General features: G+C 37.8%; 1 protein-coding gene across 8 annotated transcripts in view; it reads right to left on the minus strand.

Annotated features, from left to right (window-relative positions):
- The window catches only part of CACNA2D1 (calcium voltage-gated channel auxiliary subunit alpha2delta 1), a 427,358-nt gene extending 409,750 nt beyond the window's left edge, over window positions 1–17,608 (minus strand). For 7 of the 8 annotated variants that reach the window (XM_074903424.1, XM_074903423.1, XM_074903422.1 and 4 more), the window contains exon 1: window positions 16,873–17,607. In XM_074903424.1, coding sequence (XP_074759525.1) covers window positions 16,873–16,967 — 95 coding nt within the window. In that variant the 5' untranslated portion in view covers window positions 16,968–17,607. Of the gene's footprint in view, window positions 1–16,872 lie in introns of all 8 variants that reach the window. The other variant, XM_074903421.1, reaches the window with a different exon arrangement.
- Between the last annotated feature and the right edge of the window lie 1,823 nt (window positions 17,609–19,431).

Below are 19,431 nucleotides of genomic sequence, written 5' to 3' on the forward strand. Positions count from 1 at the left end.
GATTTCTTTAAATAACACTATGCAATTAATTGCAAAACAATCCTATTGTAAAGGCTTCAGATCCCTTTGTTTTAAACAGGGTAACAAAGTAACGCATTTCAAGTGGAAGGGCATCCAGCTGTTAACAGCAGCTTGCTTTCAACACATGGATGCTGCCTTCTTCCCACTCCTTTCAAATTTCTCATCTCCCAGTAAGCAGAAATATTTGGGTTTATACAGATTAGGGATAAAGAAACAGCACTTCTGGGGAAGTAGGGGGCATCACGCTATTTAAATTTACACACATACCCCTTTCTAAACGCTACGTGGCAATTCCTAAAAAAGCAAATTTCACTCTGCCTTCCCTGACTCCTATCACAACAATCCACGTAGCTTTTTAAACAATATCTGATTCACCACCAGATTCCCTGCATTCTTTTTAGGAAAAGGAAACCAAATGGGTTTTAAGTATTTCCCAGTGCTCAGCAAACCTTATCTATTACTGGCCAAGCTTAATTTAAGTTTCAGTAACAATTACTTTCTCAGAAAGCAAACAAAAAAGACTTTTTTCCCATCAATGGCAGATGAATTGCATATTTATTTGTTAAAAATTAATGATGTGCATATTTGGGTGAGAGAAAATGCTCAGTCCTCATGAAAGATGTTCAATACTCATAAATGTGGATGTTTCAGTTTGGATACACAGTTCAGACAGCAACTGCACAAATACCTCTGAACCTTCTCAAAACTAACCCCAATTATGTGCCTACCAGTTAGTTTCAACCACTAGTCTGTAGTTACACCCAGCTTGTCTGCTGAGTGTACATAACTAATGTTCATGTACATATTAACTTTAATTATACAGAGACAAGAGGCAAATGATTATAAAAACAGGGAAGATAATGAACTTACATTCAGCTCAATAAAGAACTGAAGGGACATGGATGAAATTTGTATATGATCAACACATGCATGCAGTAATGTACCTTAATGTCACAGGAACAACCTCAAACTGTATACTGCAAAATTATGGCTTTACTGACATCAACACGTATTTTGAAATCTACATCCATGCCTTTCCCCCCCAGTTTAAAAGACAGTGATTCAATACTTGCTGGAAATCAGATCCAGAGCAAGTCTTTGTGCCTGGTTTGGTGCAGAGTGGTGATGCTGTGCACAGTGCAGACCTCTTAGCCAAGGCAAAGATAACCACGTGGTACATTTAAGGTCATACAGTTACTAGCAGTTTATAAAAAGAAATTATAAATTTAGGTTTGAAGTATAGTTTACATTTTTAAAAGCTTCATGCTTTTTTCTTTGGATGTCATGTAGTTCAATAATCGTTTGTAGTTCTGCAGTTACAGAGTATCCTGCTAGCCATTATGTATATTGTAATGGGAATGTATAATACTGCTTTATATTATCAATAATAATCCTAGCACATAGAAATAAGGCAAGGCATGTTTCAACACTTAAAATAGCTCATGCTACTCAACCAATGCAACCCCAGTGTTCAAAGGATGGAAGCCTAAACAGCTGTCAAAAATTCACTGAAGCTGAGATACAGAAATTTAAGAATGTTCAACTGACCATAGTCTGAAGCAGAATGGGACCATACTAGATGTACTGTAAAAAATGAATGCATCTAGCTCCTATAACAAACTAGCTGTGCGAGTCCTACAAATATTTTTTTTACTATTTGTAGCACAACTGGACTGTTCAGATTCACATGCAAAAACATCTACAAGATAAGAACGATGAGTCATCTACAAAGTTTTATGAAGTCCTAAAGAGTAACAACATACATTTATAAAAGAATAAGGGCTTTATACTAAGTACTGGACAAAGTACTGTTCTGTCCTATCTATCACTAACGGTGTCACCTATGGCAGAGGTTATAACATTCTCTTGGGTACTAAAACATATAATCTTTTAACATCTGCCTTCATTACTTGTATGTTTGTCCTACATTCCTAACAGCAATGAACACAGGAGAAAAAATTGCAGAAAGTGATTTGGCTGTCTTGCATCATGTTAGAGGTGGATGCACATTAGTATACATAATATTACCCCTGCCATTATTTGTTCCCCTACAGGTATTATCAGAGAAACCCCTCAGGAGACATAAACTATATTGCTTTATCATTACTAGGGATGCTGTTTCCATGCCAAACTTTCTGTCTAAGAATCTCTGTCTCATAAGTTTCAGTTACAGAGAATCCATAATAATATAGGTTTTGTTTCTTGGTTGGAGCTTATTATGCTAATAAGAACAGAGTATATGATGCATGCACTGCTGTCTGAGGTCTGTATAGAGGAATACTGGTTCACAGTCACCTGGTCTGAGATACTGCATCATTCACACATGTTAAATTGAATTAAATACAATAAATTCAGTCATATCAGAAATAATATTCAGGAATGCATCAGAGAGATAATAAATGATGTAATAGATTCCTTTCTGCACATAATTTCTATGACTTTTTGAAATTCTCTTACCATCATGCAAAAACCATGGATGACAGACCGTTTCCATGCATTTTTAGCATTATTTTTCCCCATAGCACGGTAACAGAAAAGGCCAAGCTTAATTTCATTAAAAGATGTGACCTGGCAAAAGTGGACATAGGTTATCATCACAGTACTTCTTTGGAGTAGGTTGGCAATAAAGTTGTCATATATAAAATCCTTTATCCACAAATCTTCTACTGAAAGGAGTCTTTGAAAATCAAGTAAGAAAATACAGAATCATAGAACCATTGAATGGTTTGGGTTGGGACCTTTAAAGGTCATCTACTCCAACCCCCTGCAATGAGCAGGGACATCAACTAGATCAGGTTGCTCAGGTCCAACCTGACCTTGAATGCTTCCAGGGAATACATTGTATCAGAGTCATTAAGTGATAATTCCTTCAAACTAACTAGCTAATCTAGTACTTAATCCAAAAATCTGAAAGTCAAAGTCTACAGCAGAATTGTTATATTGAGGATCGTATTATGACACCATTCCATACCTCTACCTTCTAAACGCACTTAAAAATTAAAAGGTTGGGTTTTTTTTCTTTTTCAGTAATATAACAGTTGGAAAGAAACAGTTAAGCAATGGAAAGAGTACTGTCCAGCACCCAAGTAATACAGGAGAGAGCTTCTGCTCTTTCAGCTTTCTCTTCAGTACAAATTTAGAAGCTTAACAACAAAAACTTCTAGAGAATGAATCCACAAGCTACCTAGTTGTACTATCAAGGCACTGTGTATATTTAATCTAAATTTTCCTTTCCTTAATTTGTAGGTTAAAGTCTGAGAAGCAGCTGATAGTCTGAATAATTATTCATCTTCACCAGAATTCTAATAGCAATTTGTATTCAGACTTTTATTCTGCTCTGATATGTAACAGCAAAAAATCAGCAGTTACACAGCATACTACATTTTGAAAGCATTGTCCAAACAATTCTCTATGCCCTTTTGAAGAATTCACAGATGAAAGAGAAAACTTGGTAAGAATAGAAAAAACAGACCCTGAAACTCCTGTTTTATTTTTTGTAAATAAATAGCTTGGAAGCTTTAATCCAGCCCTAACTTACAACTTTGAAACCATGTGAATTCAAACCATGTCTAGTTTTGAGATGCATAGAATGAGCTTTTCTTCTAAAAAAAGTAAGCATGGCAATGATAAGGCATTACATTTCTATGGAAGCAGACAAATAGTGGTGAATTACCTCAGCTGAGAGAAAAATCAGGTGGCCATTAAACTGCTGGTTTTAAAGCTCCTGGGAATTTTTTTACTGTGTCATTTCAGCATCATTTCAGACTCTCAGAGAGCTACACAAACAATGTAAAATAACAACACTTCACTGTAAATAGCCCTTATTTTTGCATTGATTTTGTTTAGATAGACATTGAATGTTAAAAATATTGTGTAATTGCTCCATTTTGAAAACAGCATTATCAACCAAAAAAACCTTCATTAGTTCATTATGTAATTTTCCCAGGTGAAAGAAATGTTTCATGGAGTGTATGTGTCCGTGTCAAATCACACAATAACAAACCACAAACTGGAATCTAAGGTACTGTTGAATTAGAAGCTCCATTCCACAACAATCAAAACTGTGTACCTCACACAGTCTGTATTTGCCTATCATATATTTGTTTAAGGACTCTGGACTAAAACACACTTAACAATACTGCAAAATTAAAAAAAAAAAAAAACAAAACAAACAAAAAAAAAAACCAAAACCCACAACAGCTTTATTTTATTACTTTGCAGATATTGTAGGGATGTTTTGTTGTAGGTAATTAGGAACTACATTATTTTAAGTAGTCTTTGAATGAGTCATTTTGCAGATCCCCAGTTTACAGGTTATCTATTTGGCCATTACCAAAGCCTTGAATAAGTTATGTCCAAATACACATCATTAAGTGTCAGTATATGAAATTTGCATCCGGTATACCAGAAATCTAAAATTTCAGGTATGAGTGAAAACTCTTAAAATTGGATATGGTTGCTCCCAAAATTACCACAAGATTAAATATAGAGATAGACACAGATGAAACATGAGTTTCTTACCCACTTAGGTAACTACAATACTTCATATTTCTGCGGTATATTGCTGGTATTTCCTGGGGTTTAATTTTCAGGAAAAATCACAGTTAGGAAATAATCGCTCCCAGTAAAGGGCTGTACGAATTACTGAAGTCACACAGCATAAAAAACAGGATCAGCCAGCAATTTTCTGCAATGAAACAATGTCTTAGCAATAGAAAACAACCAAACACATCTCAAAACCATCTCTTTGCATAGGGTATCTTTACTACAGCTTTTTGGTTCAAAGAATAACTTTTGGCTAATACCTAACTTTCAGTTCTCGGAGGCAGATATGCTGCTGCAATCTCTCCATGTAGGGAAAGTTATTACTAGGTTTTCACTGCCAGAGACAAGGTATGTCCTTTGCAGCTTACCAAAGTTATCTACCAAATCCACCTGTCACGTTAGTCTTACACTGGAGTTGCATTTTGAATAATTAGCTATAGAAAAAACTCCTATTAAGTCAAAAATCATAAAACTGTAAAGTCAAATAACCAAAATAGGAATTCATCTGCATTTTAATAGGTTAGCACATGTAAGCATTATTCTGCCCTTTTATATCTATTTCATCTCCTCAGTGAGACCTGTTTCCAGCAGAATAAAAAGAATGGTTGATTTTGTAATTGAAGATGGGATTACAATGAAGATGTAAGGAAAACAATTTAAGCCATAAGACAATTTTGGTATCTTGCATTTCCCAGTTTTCAAGTGTTTAGCTTTACAACTGGATAATTTACTTTTAACTTAGATTTTTTAAAGACTGATCAGCACTTTATTCTATAAACAGATTATTCCCACAGAGAGTAACAGGACAACTGTAGAGTAGAATACTATTCACTAAAAAGAAATAGAGCCCCAAGTAATTAAATATGTGGAACAAAATATTTAATCACTGATGTTTAACTTGTGCTTATGAAGCTGAAAGCATCACTACTGAATACATAAAGTATTTGTAGAAGCATGGATATCTACAAGAATAACTGATCATTTTTGTGCAAAACTATCTTGCAGGCCATAAAAATATTTTATTCTATAAATAAATGCAGTAATGAAAGGAAAAATCACTATCAGCAAAATATCTGCAAGCAAAGTACTCTTCTATACATCCACTACAATGTTCTTTACGGCCATTTGTTAATTGTATCTCTCACCATCCATGCAAGGAAGTGATGGGTGCTTTTAATTCTAATTTTGCAGACTGGGAGAGTGTATCTATACTAGGAACATTAACATAGCAGATGAGTAAAGATACTGGACAAGTGTTTCCAATAGCAAAGCAGCTATCCCATCAGAATTTCACCTCATGTACTCATAAAGTACCAATATCATCTTTCAGGGTAAACACAGCTTCACTGGAAAAACTAGAAAGCTTTTCTGTAAATTTTTTGCTGATTATAAAACTAATTACCTGAAAAATCAAGATTTCATACCAGAAGATGAATAAATTATTCATTTGTGCATAATGAAGGGTTAAAACAAATTACTTCGATCATTCCTACCATTCCAAACTGCAGTGCTGAGCTCTAGAACTAATTGCTTAAGGAAAAAAAAAAAAAAAAAGGTAAATTTATGAAAGTCACTTACAGTTATCCTGCACATTACTAGATATTGCAGTATTTTGAAAAGGAAAGTATTTCTTCTTTATAATTTTACACTCACATAAAATTGTGTTTGCTCCTAATCTGGGGGAACATTTTTCAATGCCTTCCGGCACATTAAGAAGTTCGTTTTTTCATGGACACTTGCTCAGTGGGGCACGGACAATGAAGTGGTGTCAGAGCTTATCATTTAAAAGGAAGACATATGACCACATCCGATATCACGCATGGTTTCTTTGTGATATCTTACTATTCCCCTCTGTATAGCCTAATACAATCATGTATTACATTTTATTTTATATTATTTTTACAATCAGGCCTTGACAGTGATGACTCATTTCATTGCAAAGAAACCTGTATGTGTTTAATCAGAAATTATTTTGTGTGGATTCATCCTTGCACTCAGGATTTAAATGATACAGGACTGATACTCATTTTGCTGAAATTACACTGGTGCAAAGAAGGATGAAATTGGTTACCTAATAATTTCCAAAGACATTTAGAGTATATCCTTAGACATACTCTTAGTCATCCAACAAACCAATTAATCCTCATGTATTTCTAATCAGTCAAAAGCGACTATAAGGACCAGATACTGCTTTCAGTTACTGTAGAGCTTTTCCCCATGTGTATGGTATAGTGAAATCTCCTTAAGACAAGTTCCTGCACATATTAGCGATCCTCTCCCAGTTTATATATCTACCCACATAATCTAAAATATATTTACAACAGATAAAAGTCTAATCCAAGAAGATGCTAAGGCAAGAAAACTGGCTTGGTAAGTAAAAAAAAAAAAATAGTAAAGACTACACTTCTGTTATTACTCTTTGTGGCAAGCCAAAATAATTGCAATGAAAACTTGTTACTCCTGCTTAAAATCTTGGTAATTATCAGGCAATTAGTGATTGCTAGTGATCATTTTAGGCATGCTACTAGTCCATAAACAGAAATAAATTGATGCCAGTTCACCTAAATAGCAGCAATTATGTACTTTTATGACCATCTTTCTTACAGGACACTTTCCAATATACAACACATTTATTCAAGCAGGATGACAATTGGTGTGTCATTCTCATTTTAGAAATGGGAACAGAAGGAATAAAAGCAGCAGTAGCCAGTGCTGAAAAAGAAAGAGATAGAAGATCGGGTTAATGAACTCAAGTGTCATGAGCCCTTGGCTAGTGCTCTACCCACCTATTGCCTCTGTTTTAATTAGAAAGTACAAAATATTCACAGTACAAATTTCAGATAAACTGGGCATCTGCAGCTCCAAGTGATTTCAACAGTGAGAGCAACGATTTGCAATGTGGCAAAGGAGTGCAACTAGCATGCAGCGTTGGCATGAGTCAGATATGCTGGCTTCTTTTCACGATACTGTCTGCAGATTTTTGCTGACTCCTGTTAGTTTCTAAAAATGCTGTTAAACTTATGTTTTACAATCTGTGTACATCCAAGAAGTACAGATCGTGGGGATTATCTTCTAACTCCCCAGATCTCAAGCCACCAAAAGAAGCAGATATGATGGTACCTTTTCTACAAAGATTCTATCAAAAAAATCTTTGAGAACCAGGTAAATGAGAGGTATCATCCATCCAGGAAAGCTCTGGTCATGCAGGTTTCTGAGGTAGGGTGGGAATATAGCAAACACAGATATTAATAAACAAGGCTTAACAGCTTAACAACACTTATCAACTACAGAGGGCTTTAGAGGCATTAAACAACAAATTAATCTTGACATAAAACCCTTGCCTGACTAAATGGTAAGATACTGCAGTTTCCTACTTTACTGAGAGAAAATAGTGTGGAAAACTAAGGTACAAAACATAAGAAATAATGCAAGGCAAATAAAGGAAGGCAGATAATAATAAAGAGAGACACAGAATGATAAAGAGCTCAGCCAAGATACACATAATTCAGGATGCACATCATAAAAACCAAAATCAGAAATTTCTGATTAAATAAAAGTAAATAAAAAAGCCTATTACCTCTTCTATTTCTTTTTTCTTTTTTTTTTTTTTCCAAAATTGGTGCCACTAAATTCATTTATGAAAAAAGTCTCAGATCAAGAAATAGTCTTTGCATTAGGAAATACACACACAGCTAACCATCCTAATGAAGGGTAACTTTCCACAGAAGACAATGGTGCAAGAAAGCTCATTGCTCACTTCTCTCAATTTCCATTTTCTCTCACCACGCATTACTACATGTATATTTCTTCACTTTAACCTGTCTTTGAGAAAAACAAATCCAATGGACTTGCTACCTCCATACGTAAAAAGAATAAAATTACATATGAGGCTATCAGAAAATACGGACATTCAATAATCTCTGCAGGAATTATTCTAAGTACTGACTGAAGAAGGGTATACCATGAATTATATTTTATTCTAATTCAATCTACTAAAAGAAATTAGCTATATACTGCAAAAAATCAACATCTGTATTAACGTCTGCATAAGAAACCACCACATTTTGGGATTAAACTCACAAAACAGAGCATCAACATATCTCATAGGGCAGAGCATGCCCCAAGTAAAGAGTAGAAGTACAGGCCTGTATTTAGGATCCAAAAGACCTCTACCAAGTAGACTAATCAAATCCACATTGAGGGAAAATTATTACTGTGAAAGTTTGTTCAGCCATTTACAAAATAAACCATTTTTTCCACTAGTCTACATCAGCATATCATTTATCAAAACTTGACTTTTAATGGACTGTTGAACATGTCTCTCAACGTTTTGACTAGTCTAATGAGATATTGGATCTACATGTGTGGGAGTAAATTATTCACCTGTAAGAGTGGGGGAAGGAATAGTAAAAACCCTAACTTTGTAATTCACACTTCCAGTCATCTCTTTTTCATTACAACCTTCCTGCAGTATAGATAAACACAATTCTTTCAGCTCAGACTGCAAAATGTTTCACTTAATCTTCAACAACAGCCCCGTGACTCAGTTTCCTCCTATGGAAAAGGTTTGAATTTCTAATCGAGTCAACATAAGCCTGGTGTGGCAAATTTCTACTCAATCCAAGAAGAAAGAAAACTTTCCTTTTACCAGTTTGTTTAAGACTACCTTAGTGTAGAAAGAAAAATGCAGCATGGAATTAAAAGTGACAATTGAGAAAAATGGCGTGCCTTGATTTAGGCCTTAATCCTGCCACCCTTACCCATGAGAACTTTTATAACTTTTATTTTTATGCTTACTTGAAAGAAGATTTAGTCCATGCTTAGCAAAATATAATCAAAATCCCAGTAAAGATAAGGAAGGGAGAGATTATATTGCTGGGGGAAGTTTTAAGCTTTTAAACCAGTCTAGTGGGGAGCAGCACATGGGAAACAGGAGCATGTGAGTTAGAAAATTGTTTGGATGAACTGAGTCGATATTTTCTCCTTTAAATAAAAATTAGCATAATTTATCATCTTATTGCTACAAAAAAATAGAATGTGGACTCAGCAACTCCTCTGTCTTCTTACTTCACAAACCAGGACAGAAGTGAATCAGAATTTATTATAACAGATAAATTTGAGAGTCTTTGCTGATAGACTTTAACTGAAGCTTTATACGCATGAAGGCTGAAAAAAGGACCACTGATCCAATATATACCTCTATGTTAAAGGTAATGACTGCTGTGCAAAAAATTATTCTTAGCCCATATGATCCATAGGACACATTCTTTTAAAAAATCCTCTTCTTTCTTCATTCCTGGCTCAAAATTCATGGCTCTGGAGAAACAGGAAATTTCAGAAATTAAAAATTCTTAAGTCACTACTTAGAAAATCTGTTACAAAGTCAGGCTATAGTTCTTGTCCTCACCAACTCTCAAATGAGAGGGAGTGAGAATGTAATTTAAAAAGAGGGTGAAGAATCCAATAAAGCATTTTTTATAATAGTCAGCAATATTATAAATTCACATTCATATTCTATGGGTATTTCAGGCCTGCCTCAGATTTAAAAAAAAAGTCTGATTTTGAATTACTGTAATTAACTGTAAAAGCTTGCTGATTTGTTGATGCAAAATAATGTCAATCTTTTTCATAAACTTGTTAGAATCTTTGTAAATAAATAGGAAAAATTATACAAGGAACAGAAATTCAGCTCTTTGTCATCACTTTGCTGTTGGTGCCCAGAGAAAGGTGTTGTAAGGAGGAAAATAAGTGAAAAACCATGGTCCTTTCCCTAACATCATTAGTGTAACATTAACCAAGAAGAGCCATGTTCTTGTCACAGTGTGCTTGTGAAAGAGGGAGTATATTTTACATTTCACCCTGAAAATTTATTAAGTCTGGGAGGAGGAAGGTGTGAAACGTTGAGCTTGCTTAGAAGCAGAGTAGGTCAAAAAATAGTTCGGAAAGCACTGGAGAAGGAAAAGACAAATCCCTCTTGAGCTGAATAGCTGCAGGCATATACCATTAATTTCTAGCTATTAAAAAGTGCTGAGGCATATTTTCATCCTTACACCGAATTTTTTTCTTAGAATATCAACAGGACTTTTTCATTTCAGGGTACAAGCAGCATAGTCTGGTCCCAAATTGAGAATATCTAACCCATGAATATCACTGAAGGATAAATACAGCTCAGAGTGATTTCGCTATCAGCGTTACATATTTGCACCTTAAACCCAAGCCACTTCTGTATCACTACTGTGTGCATTACACAGTACTGCTCCAGTTCTTGGAGCATCTTCTTGGATTAGACTCCAGTTCTCTTTTACTACTGGAAATCAGGAGGGAAAGAAGAATCATAACACTCTGTAATAGCAATGACCAATTTGCTAGAGTAAGCAATGGCACACAATGCAAAATCCAGCTCTTGATCTGATCCTACGGAGCAGAGCATTGCCCAATATATGTTTGAGAAAAGTTGAGCGGGATCAAGCTATTTAATACATGCAGCAAAAGAAATAAATCAGAGCTGTTATCTCAAAGGCAAATTATTTAAGCATCTGTTGATACCTGTCTTGCAGCAGCTGTAGATGGAATGAAAGAGCTGATGCAGGAATGGGCTAAAATAACCACACACAGGCACCGCCCAGGGGTGGGAGCAGATATGCAGTTATTATCTTGTACTTCTTAAATTCTGTGTATTTTCAAGGCACTAGATATGTTTTACTGGGACACCAAGGACACTAAGCTGTCATTCTTTCTATCAAGAATTCTGATTCAGCATTTGTAAAAGATGTAAATAAAGTATGGCATCTGGCTTTACCAAATCATAGCTCTAGTCCAACAATTTTATTCCAGTGTTGTGTTCTGGTAAATCTTTTCTTCTATTAAAGCAGATATTTTAACAAGGCAGTATAAACCAACATTTTCTGTAGTCCATAATATCAGCTTTTTGCCACTAAGCTCTTTATAAGCACTCTAAGCACAACATGCATCCCAAGTATACAGGATCAAAAGCTCGTGTATTGCTGCAAAGAAGTACAAAACAATTGGGGCCCAATTCTGCTTCTACTATGGTCAACCACAGAGAGAATGAGTCATTTTTCTCTTAAACTACTAAAATGCTCCTAAACTGCAACCCCTATCTTGCAGAGGTTTAAGTCAAACATAGGTCTAGAAGATAATACTACCTTGCATAAAGGATTCTCGCAGGGGGAAGAAAGAATAAAGGCATAAGCATGTCAGATCACAGTTATCAGTGGGCAACTATAGTCTGTTTTGTTTCTTTGCTACAAAAGATTAAAGTAATAATTTGACCGTGCTTCCATCAATTTAAAATGCTCTGCTAGATAAATATTTTTAAGATCTGTACAACAGGCCTTCTATTTAACAATGAATACATTTCAGACTAATGTGCTGCCAAGCTCCAGTTCTCTTTCTAGCAGCTGAATTCTTGGATAAAATCATTTTGCAGGGTATGAGCAATGCAGTTCTGAAAATAGCATCACTGCAAAATGAAAGATGGCAAGAACGTCTACAATGCTGATTTATTTCAATGAAATTTTGTCTCATGATCACTATCTATTTTGATGTTTTCAGCTGAATTTTCATACTTAATAAATTTTAAATCTATAGGGTTCGTTAATTTTGGAGCCACAGCACGACTGTCTAAGAAGGAAACAAAAAGAGAAAAAAATATTCACAACTGACAACATAAAATATGTCAAAATATGTTCAAAAAACAGAAAAATGCTTTGTAGATCCAAATACTTTGCATTTACCACCACCACATGTACAGAGACACTCACAAAAAGAAACCAACACCAATCAACAAACTGTTTCGCACTTATCTTTAAGTACATTTCTACTAGAAGAATGGATTGGAAGCGATACTTTTTAAAATATCAGTGGGTTTATACATCTTGCATAATGCTCAGCATTCAGACATGTGCTGCTGAGAAAACACTTAAGAGGTGATAGTGCACTTCCCTGATTCCAAGTAGATTACATCTTTCGGCTTTTCACTGATACAAAGGTACACTTCAGCAGATTATTTTTTTCCTATTAATGAAGATTTTTAAATAGATTGGAAAATACAATTTTCTAATGAGAAGGAGCCTGATATTTTTACAATCCATTAATGTAGCTGTCTTTTCTAATTAACATCAGCAGTAAAACTGACATACATCTATCACAGACTTTATGAGATTATATGCACACGAGATATGTCAAAACCCCTAAATCTGACAGAAGAAACAGATGAAAAGAACACATCAATAATATCTTCTATCTACATGCGGTCACTGATTTTATATAGAAAGCAATGCTGTGTACCAAGCCCAGCTCCATTCTCAGCTAGACCTACACTTGTTAGGTCCATGTGCAGAAACCAAAAATACAAATGTCCCACTTGTGCAAGTCCTAATTCGTATGACTCATGTAGAATTCCCTGAGTTGTCCTAATGACACCGAAACAGTAACGATGATTCATGCAAATAAAAGATAGGCATACACAACTTCTTTTCTAAAAATTTCCTGCCTGCGTGCATATATATATATATATATATGTTCATATATATATTACTTTAATCTTCTGTATATTATTTTTATTCGCAGATGGTTTACACCAATTTATCTAAGTAGCAGAACTGTCTTGAATATTATGTATGATACATACAGAACAGATGACTGAGGAGGAAAAAAGGATAAAAGATAAAGGAAAGAGAGAAAATGAGTGGGAGACGAAAATTAGAGAAAATAGAATTAAAACAGATATTAAGTTATATCCAGAATGATGTGACTGCAGAAAGAGTCCCATTGATATTGGAAGACTTCATCTGTAGGTTTATAAAAATTAAAATATCTGATTTGTTTTATTGACTGCATTTTTTTTAATCGGTACACACAGCGTGGTAGGTAAAGTAGTAGGTACATCTTTATATTGTACATCGCTCACTATAACTAAAAATACCAATACTGCTAAGACATACTGTTTTAAAAGTATACTTAAGAATTACAACGTATCTTTAAACTCAATAATATGTTTTCATGCAGTGCAGATAAAAAACAGAAATAAAGTGAGTCCTATGCTATCTTTATCAGGAACCATACAAACTACATTTCCTTAACAGTATTTTTTTTTCTCAAGCCTGTATAGATGTGGATGATAAATAAATAAATATATATGGTTTCAAAGGAAGAAGTGTTTTGCGTCCTGTGTTAGCAGTTGTGTGGTTATAGTAAAAGCAGTATTATATACAACAATATTCTCATATAAGTGCAAAATATCTGCTGTGCTGAACGTATAATTGAAGTATTTGGAGTTCCTACGTTAAAAGCAAGAGCATGATACCTTGTAAGAACGTATAATAGATCCCTAATACACGATACAGTGAAAATGATACATTTTAATGAAACCTATTATGTATTGATCAGCAGCTAAGCCTTATAGCTAAAGATCAAGACATAATTACCGCTATACTTAAAACAGTTCATTAAAGAAAATTCTTCAATATTTGTGGTGAAATATTCCGACACAGGAAGCAACAAAGGCGATTATACCACCTGCTCAGATTTTCAAAGAAAAATTAAGGTTCCCATTTCATACAACACAATCCTTCACTTGAAACTCTCTATATATATTGCGTGGCAAATATACCTGAGCCTTTCTGCCCGGTCAGAGAAGTAAAATTAATCAAATGACAGATTCTATCAAACAGACATTGCTTAAAACTTCAGCATTTTTTGCTAAATATGTTTCATACCTGTATACTACTGTATTGGTGATAAAGACTTCTGAATGTTTTGGTTAAAAGCACATGTTAAAATATTTACTGATGCAAAAGAAACAGATGACTGAAGGAAAAGTGATTGTACAATAATGAGTTGTTGATTAAATCATGAGCTATATAGCCCTGAATATGCACATTTTTCATACAACAGCTGGGAAATACTGCTTCCTCAGACCAACTTTTTAATGAAGAGAAAAAGAGACTGAAAATAACAGGGAGAAAGCAGGTAGCTAAGAACATAACATCAGCAAACCTTCAGTTCTTTAATTATTAATATCCTTTCTTTCCTTTATTCTCTTCTGTGTTTTTCTCCTGTTTTTAATACTCTTAAAATATAAAATCTGTCACATTAAGGGGATTTATGTCATTTCTCTTTGTTCTTCCCCATTTGTAACCTATAGTAGGAAACAAAACACCGATGTCAAGCCTTAAAAAAGATTTTTAAAAATGTTTTCTTTTTCACCTGTTACTTCATCACTTTTTGCAAAGCAGCTCTCCCTGCATCAACCTGTTGTGCTGTCTTCTAAATGAACTAAGCCTTATTTGCACTTTGATTTCATTTCAGAGGGGAAACATTACTATGAAGGATGGACAGATGCTATAGATTTTTTCTACAATATTTCAATGGAATAATAAGGAGAAAAAAGAAAGCCAACAGCAAGTAAATTGTGTAGAACATGGAACTGCTGTTGACTAACATCATATTCTGAATTACTTAATCATCAGGTACAGTCACAACTAAAGTTATGTTATATAAAGGGAATTAGCAAACATGGACAGAGGGAAAAAACCACTTTTCAGGAAATATATTGTTATGCTAAAAAGTGATCTAAACTTGTATTTGAAATGATACAATATTCTTTTCATATAGTATTCTTTTATTTTCACTCAGTTCCCTACTTCTTTCTCTTTTAAAACTAGAAAAATCTATATGGAAGATAAATTATAATTATTGTGTATGATAACATTTCCAGCTCACTAAGAAACAGCAAATTCAGGAGCTCGAACACAAGAAAAGCACTGACTTAAAAAGACCTGGCTTTGTATTTTGTCACTCTTGCTTCTACGTAGCATATCTTTATAAATTGCAACACAAGGATATTTTAAAAGGTCATTTTCCCTTCAATGAAAGGCCGTATTTATTCAACTTAGAAGATATTAAGTGGTTATTTTACACTTATCGTTGTGTTCCTTGCTTCCATTTAACAGTGCGAGCATCACTTTGAGTCTTTCATAATGGAACCGATAATCGGAACTGAATCCAATTATAACAACCTACCAGCAGTACTAATTGGTGAAAATGCATTGCTGGTAATTGCTGTAAACTCATCCTGCACAGGATGAACAAGGGCAATAAATTCTACCCAGCGTTAAACAATAGGGAAGACTACCATTAGCACTGTTTTTCTTATGTAAAATGAATTAAAGTGAGTCATCCACTTAAAAGTTACCGCCTGGTAGCTTTAACCCAGATTTAGGGACTCAGGTAAATGCTTAAAAAAAAAAAAAAAAAAGGTGGGGGAGAAAGGAGAAAAAGGAGGAAAACCGGTCATTAGTCCGTAGCGTTTTGTTGTGTTTTCTGGTTTGGGTTTTTTTTTCCCCCCAGTCTGTAGGTGAATCTCAAATATGATATATTGGCTTATTTTTGCCTTCCTTTTATTGCATGCTTTCATGATGGGATCTGTGCACTGCTCTGGGCAACACTTTTACGCTAATAAGTCTGCAGTGCTTTAAAGATTTCTGTCTTACGGTCACGCAAAACATAAAGCTGCTTTCACCGAGAGCATCCATCAGCTCTCGCAAAGGTGATTTTTGAGAAGTAACGATTTGCAAGGCCAAGGCTGAAGAATCCAGTTCTTTAGCTGTGTTGCTTTAAGCAGGCTAAAACCCCTCCGGGGTGGCCCACGCGTGCGCACACACAACACCCCACCGACAACCACGGACAGAAAACAAACCCTGCAACTGTCAAAATATTCATGGTGTGCACTGGAACACAGCCAGGTAGGAGTTTAAGCAGGGGCTCAGAACTCCAAGCCTGCCTGTTTCACACGCCTGCCGCAGAAAGGCAGGAAAATCTGCCTTTTGCGTGAATGTCCATAAAACCGCTAAAGTTTTAATTTTTTTTTAAAATAGTGTTAAAACTCCAGCCAGGCTGAAATAACCTTTGTGGGAGGAGGGGGCGGGCTCTGTGTAACTCGAAACTTTCCTCTCGGCACGGCCGCGCCGCCGGGGGTATATTTAGCGCCGGGATGCGCTCGGGCGCGGGGCTGCGCGGCGCAGCCTTCACCTCAAAAGTGCCGCCGCCGGGCACTGCCCCCTCCTCCCGGCGGCCGCCCCGGAGGGACCCTCTGGCACCGCGACTCTTTCCCAAGCACAAGCAGCCGAAATCCTGCAATTTTACCTCACCGCCACTTTCCGCCCGGACTTAGTTTATTTCCCTTTGTATTTTGGCCGGCGCCGCGCTCTCCCCGGCACAGAGATGCGCCCCCGTCCCGGCCGCGCCCCCCGCCCCGGACCCCCGCACCCCGCGGGGACTTACGTGGTGGCAGAAGGGAAAGGTCCCTCCGAGGAGTGGTTCATCACCAGGGACTGGAAAAGTGTCAGGCTAAAGACTAGCAGCCAGCCAGCAGCCATCTTCCTGATCGAAGATCGATTCCCCTTCCCCAAGTCGGCGAGACGGCAATAATAATAAATTCAATTATTGTGTGTGCGGTGGTGTGGGGGGGGCTGTTGTTTTTTAAAGCCTCCTCCGCTCCCCCCCACCCGCCCCCTCGCAGGAGGCGCAGCCCAGAGATGTGCGGAGAAGCGGGAGCGCGGCCGAGGGTGGGAAGGAGGAGGAGAAACGATGGAGATCAGTGGGTGGAGAGGGGGGAAGAGGCGAAATAGAGAAGAGAGCAAGCGAGCGAGCTACTCTACTCTCTGCTACTCCAGCAGCAGCTCCAGCTTCATCCGATCCGCCGCCATCAGGGCTACTTTTGTAACAGATCTCCGCTCACTCCGTGTGTGTGTGTGTGTCCTTCCCTGATTTATCCCCCTGATTGCAGAGCAGAAAGAGGAGGGGAGAGGCTGGCGCCGGGGGGGTGGGGTGGGGGGAAGGACTCCTGAGGGGAGAGGAGGAAAGAAGGGAAGAGAGTTGGAGACGGGCAGATCGCTCCCGGCTCCTGCCTTCCCTGCCGGCGGCGGGGAGAGTCGGGGCGGGGAGCGGGGGAGGGCGCCGGGCCCTGTGGCGGCCGCGCTCCTTACAAGGCAGCCGAGGAACTCCCCGGGCTGGGCTGGGCTGGGCTGGGCCGGACTAGGCTGGGCTGGGCTGGGCCGGGCCGGGCCGTCGCGGGAGCCGCGCTCCCGCCCCGCTGGCCGGGGGTCTGCGTGCCGCACCTCCCCGCCGCTATTTTTAAATCCGCTTCGTGCCTTATTTTAATTCCTCCCCCCGTCCTCCGTTTCAGGCAGCAGGCTCACACAGCCCGTGTGCCACCAGTCGGGGCTGCACTCTCCTATACAGCTCTGTGCACGGCTCTGCAGGCGGGGCTGCAGGCGCGCTCCTCAGCGCGGAGGGGCGGGCGGGCGCCCCGCGGAGCCGAGCGGGTCCCGGCCCCGGCGGGTCCCCGAAGCGCTTCTGGGCAGCGGCCCCTGGGGCAGGGCCGGGGGTGCCCTGGCTTCATCCCCGCCCCAGCCGCATCTCTACCTACATACTAATTTCAGGTTCCTTTGAAAATTCTGAGGACAAATTCCCTCTCCCGTTCTTTTTCTTACCCATGTTCACGTATACCAGTCTCTGTGGCAACTATACAGCCTCCCTACAAAGGGAGAAAGTAATCCAGGGAAATATTTCTTAGCTTATTTCCTAAGGCAGTTAGAAGTTCAGGGACAAAGTTGATCTTCTTTTCAATCTGTAAGTTATTGTTGTTCTTCTTTCTTTTCATATTTTTATATAATTAAATATAATTATGTAGTTATATTTGTTCATATACAATTAGTCCAACAGGTGAAAGAGCAGAGCCAGTATTCATGTTGTTTTTATATCCTTTGTATTTCAGGGTCTCATCCTCTTAAATGTATTAGCCCACAACAATTTCTATAAATCAGAAGCGTGCTCATCTCTGTTTTAAAGGTGGCAAAAGGACCACAACTGAGATCCACAAATGAAGAATCGAGTGTTCACATTGCCCAGGCTCCAAGCCAGCACGATATTTCAGTTGCAATCTGTAAAGCACACAGTCACTCATCTACATTGTTTCTGGATTGGAGCTGGCACTTCGGAGCTAGTGGGAAGAACTCCCAGTTGTCTTCACCTATCCACCTACCTGTAGGTACGTAGGATTCAGGGTTTGGATGCAAGTCCAGAATAGCAATTTCTAAAATGGTATTGCAGCCTGTGGACTCAAACAGACTGAAAAGTGCCTGTAACTCAGCTTTTGTAGGTCCCATAGGCTTTACAGTTTTGCCATATCAAGTGGCAGCACTTTAGAGACTCAGCTATAACCGCTCACCTGAGAACCTCCACCTTCCTACGAGGGTGCAGAGGCATCAGTGACATCTCTTGCAAGGTGCAACAGGTAACTGTAGAGTCATGGGCATGTGACTTCATCAGAAGATATATCGAGATGAGATCCAGGGTGGAGAGACACACTGGGGAGTGCAGTAAAGGTTTGGAAAACTGCACAGGGAAAAGAGACAAAATGTGCAGTAGTTCAGGTTGCACAAGACCATGGCAGATTTACTTCTTCGAGTGTATTTTAATGCATCTCCTCACTCTTGGCACCCTATACTGTTTAAGGATGGCACTAGCCAGTATCAAGAGGACATCAATTCAGTTATGAACACGAAAGTTCCCCAAATAAACCTGGTTCTGCTTCTTGGTCAGACTCTGAAGGTCAGCACAAGTTCATGCCTAAACTCTGTTGAGATCCACAAATGAGATGTTCTTCTATTAGTTTAATAATTAGTTTTAGTTTAATAATTAATATTAGTTTATAACTAATTCTATTAGTTATTGTCCCCAAAACACCTGCAGCCTCACAGTGGGCAACATAGTGATGTCATCTCTGCTCATCAGGAAAGTGCTCGTGCTCAATTCCCAGCTGTGCTTCCCCCAGAGGCC

Source organism: Athene noctua, chromosome 3 (genome assembly GCF_965140245.1).
Source record: "Athene noctua chromosome 3, bAthNoc1.hap1.1, whole genome shotgun sequence".
Lineage (NCBI taxonomy): Eukaryota > Metazoa > Chordata > Aves > Strigiformes > Strigidae > Athene > Athene noctua.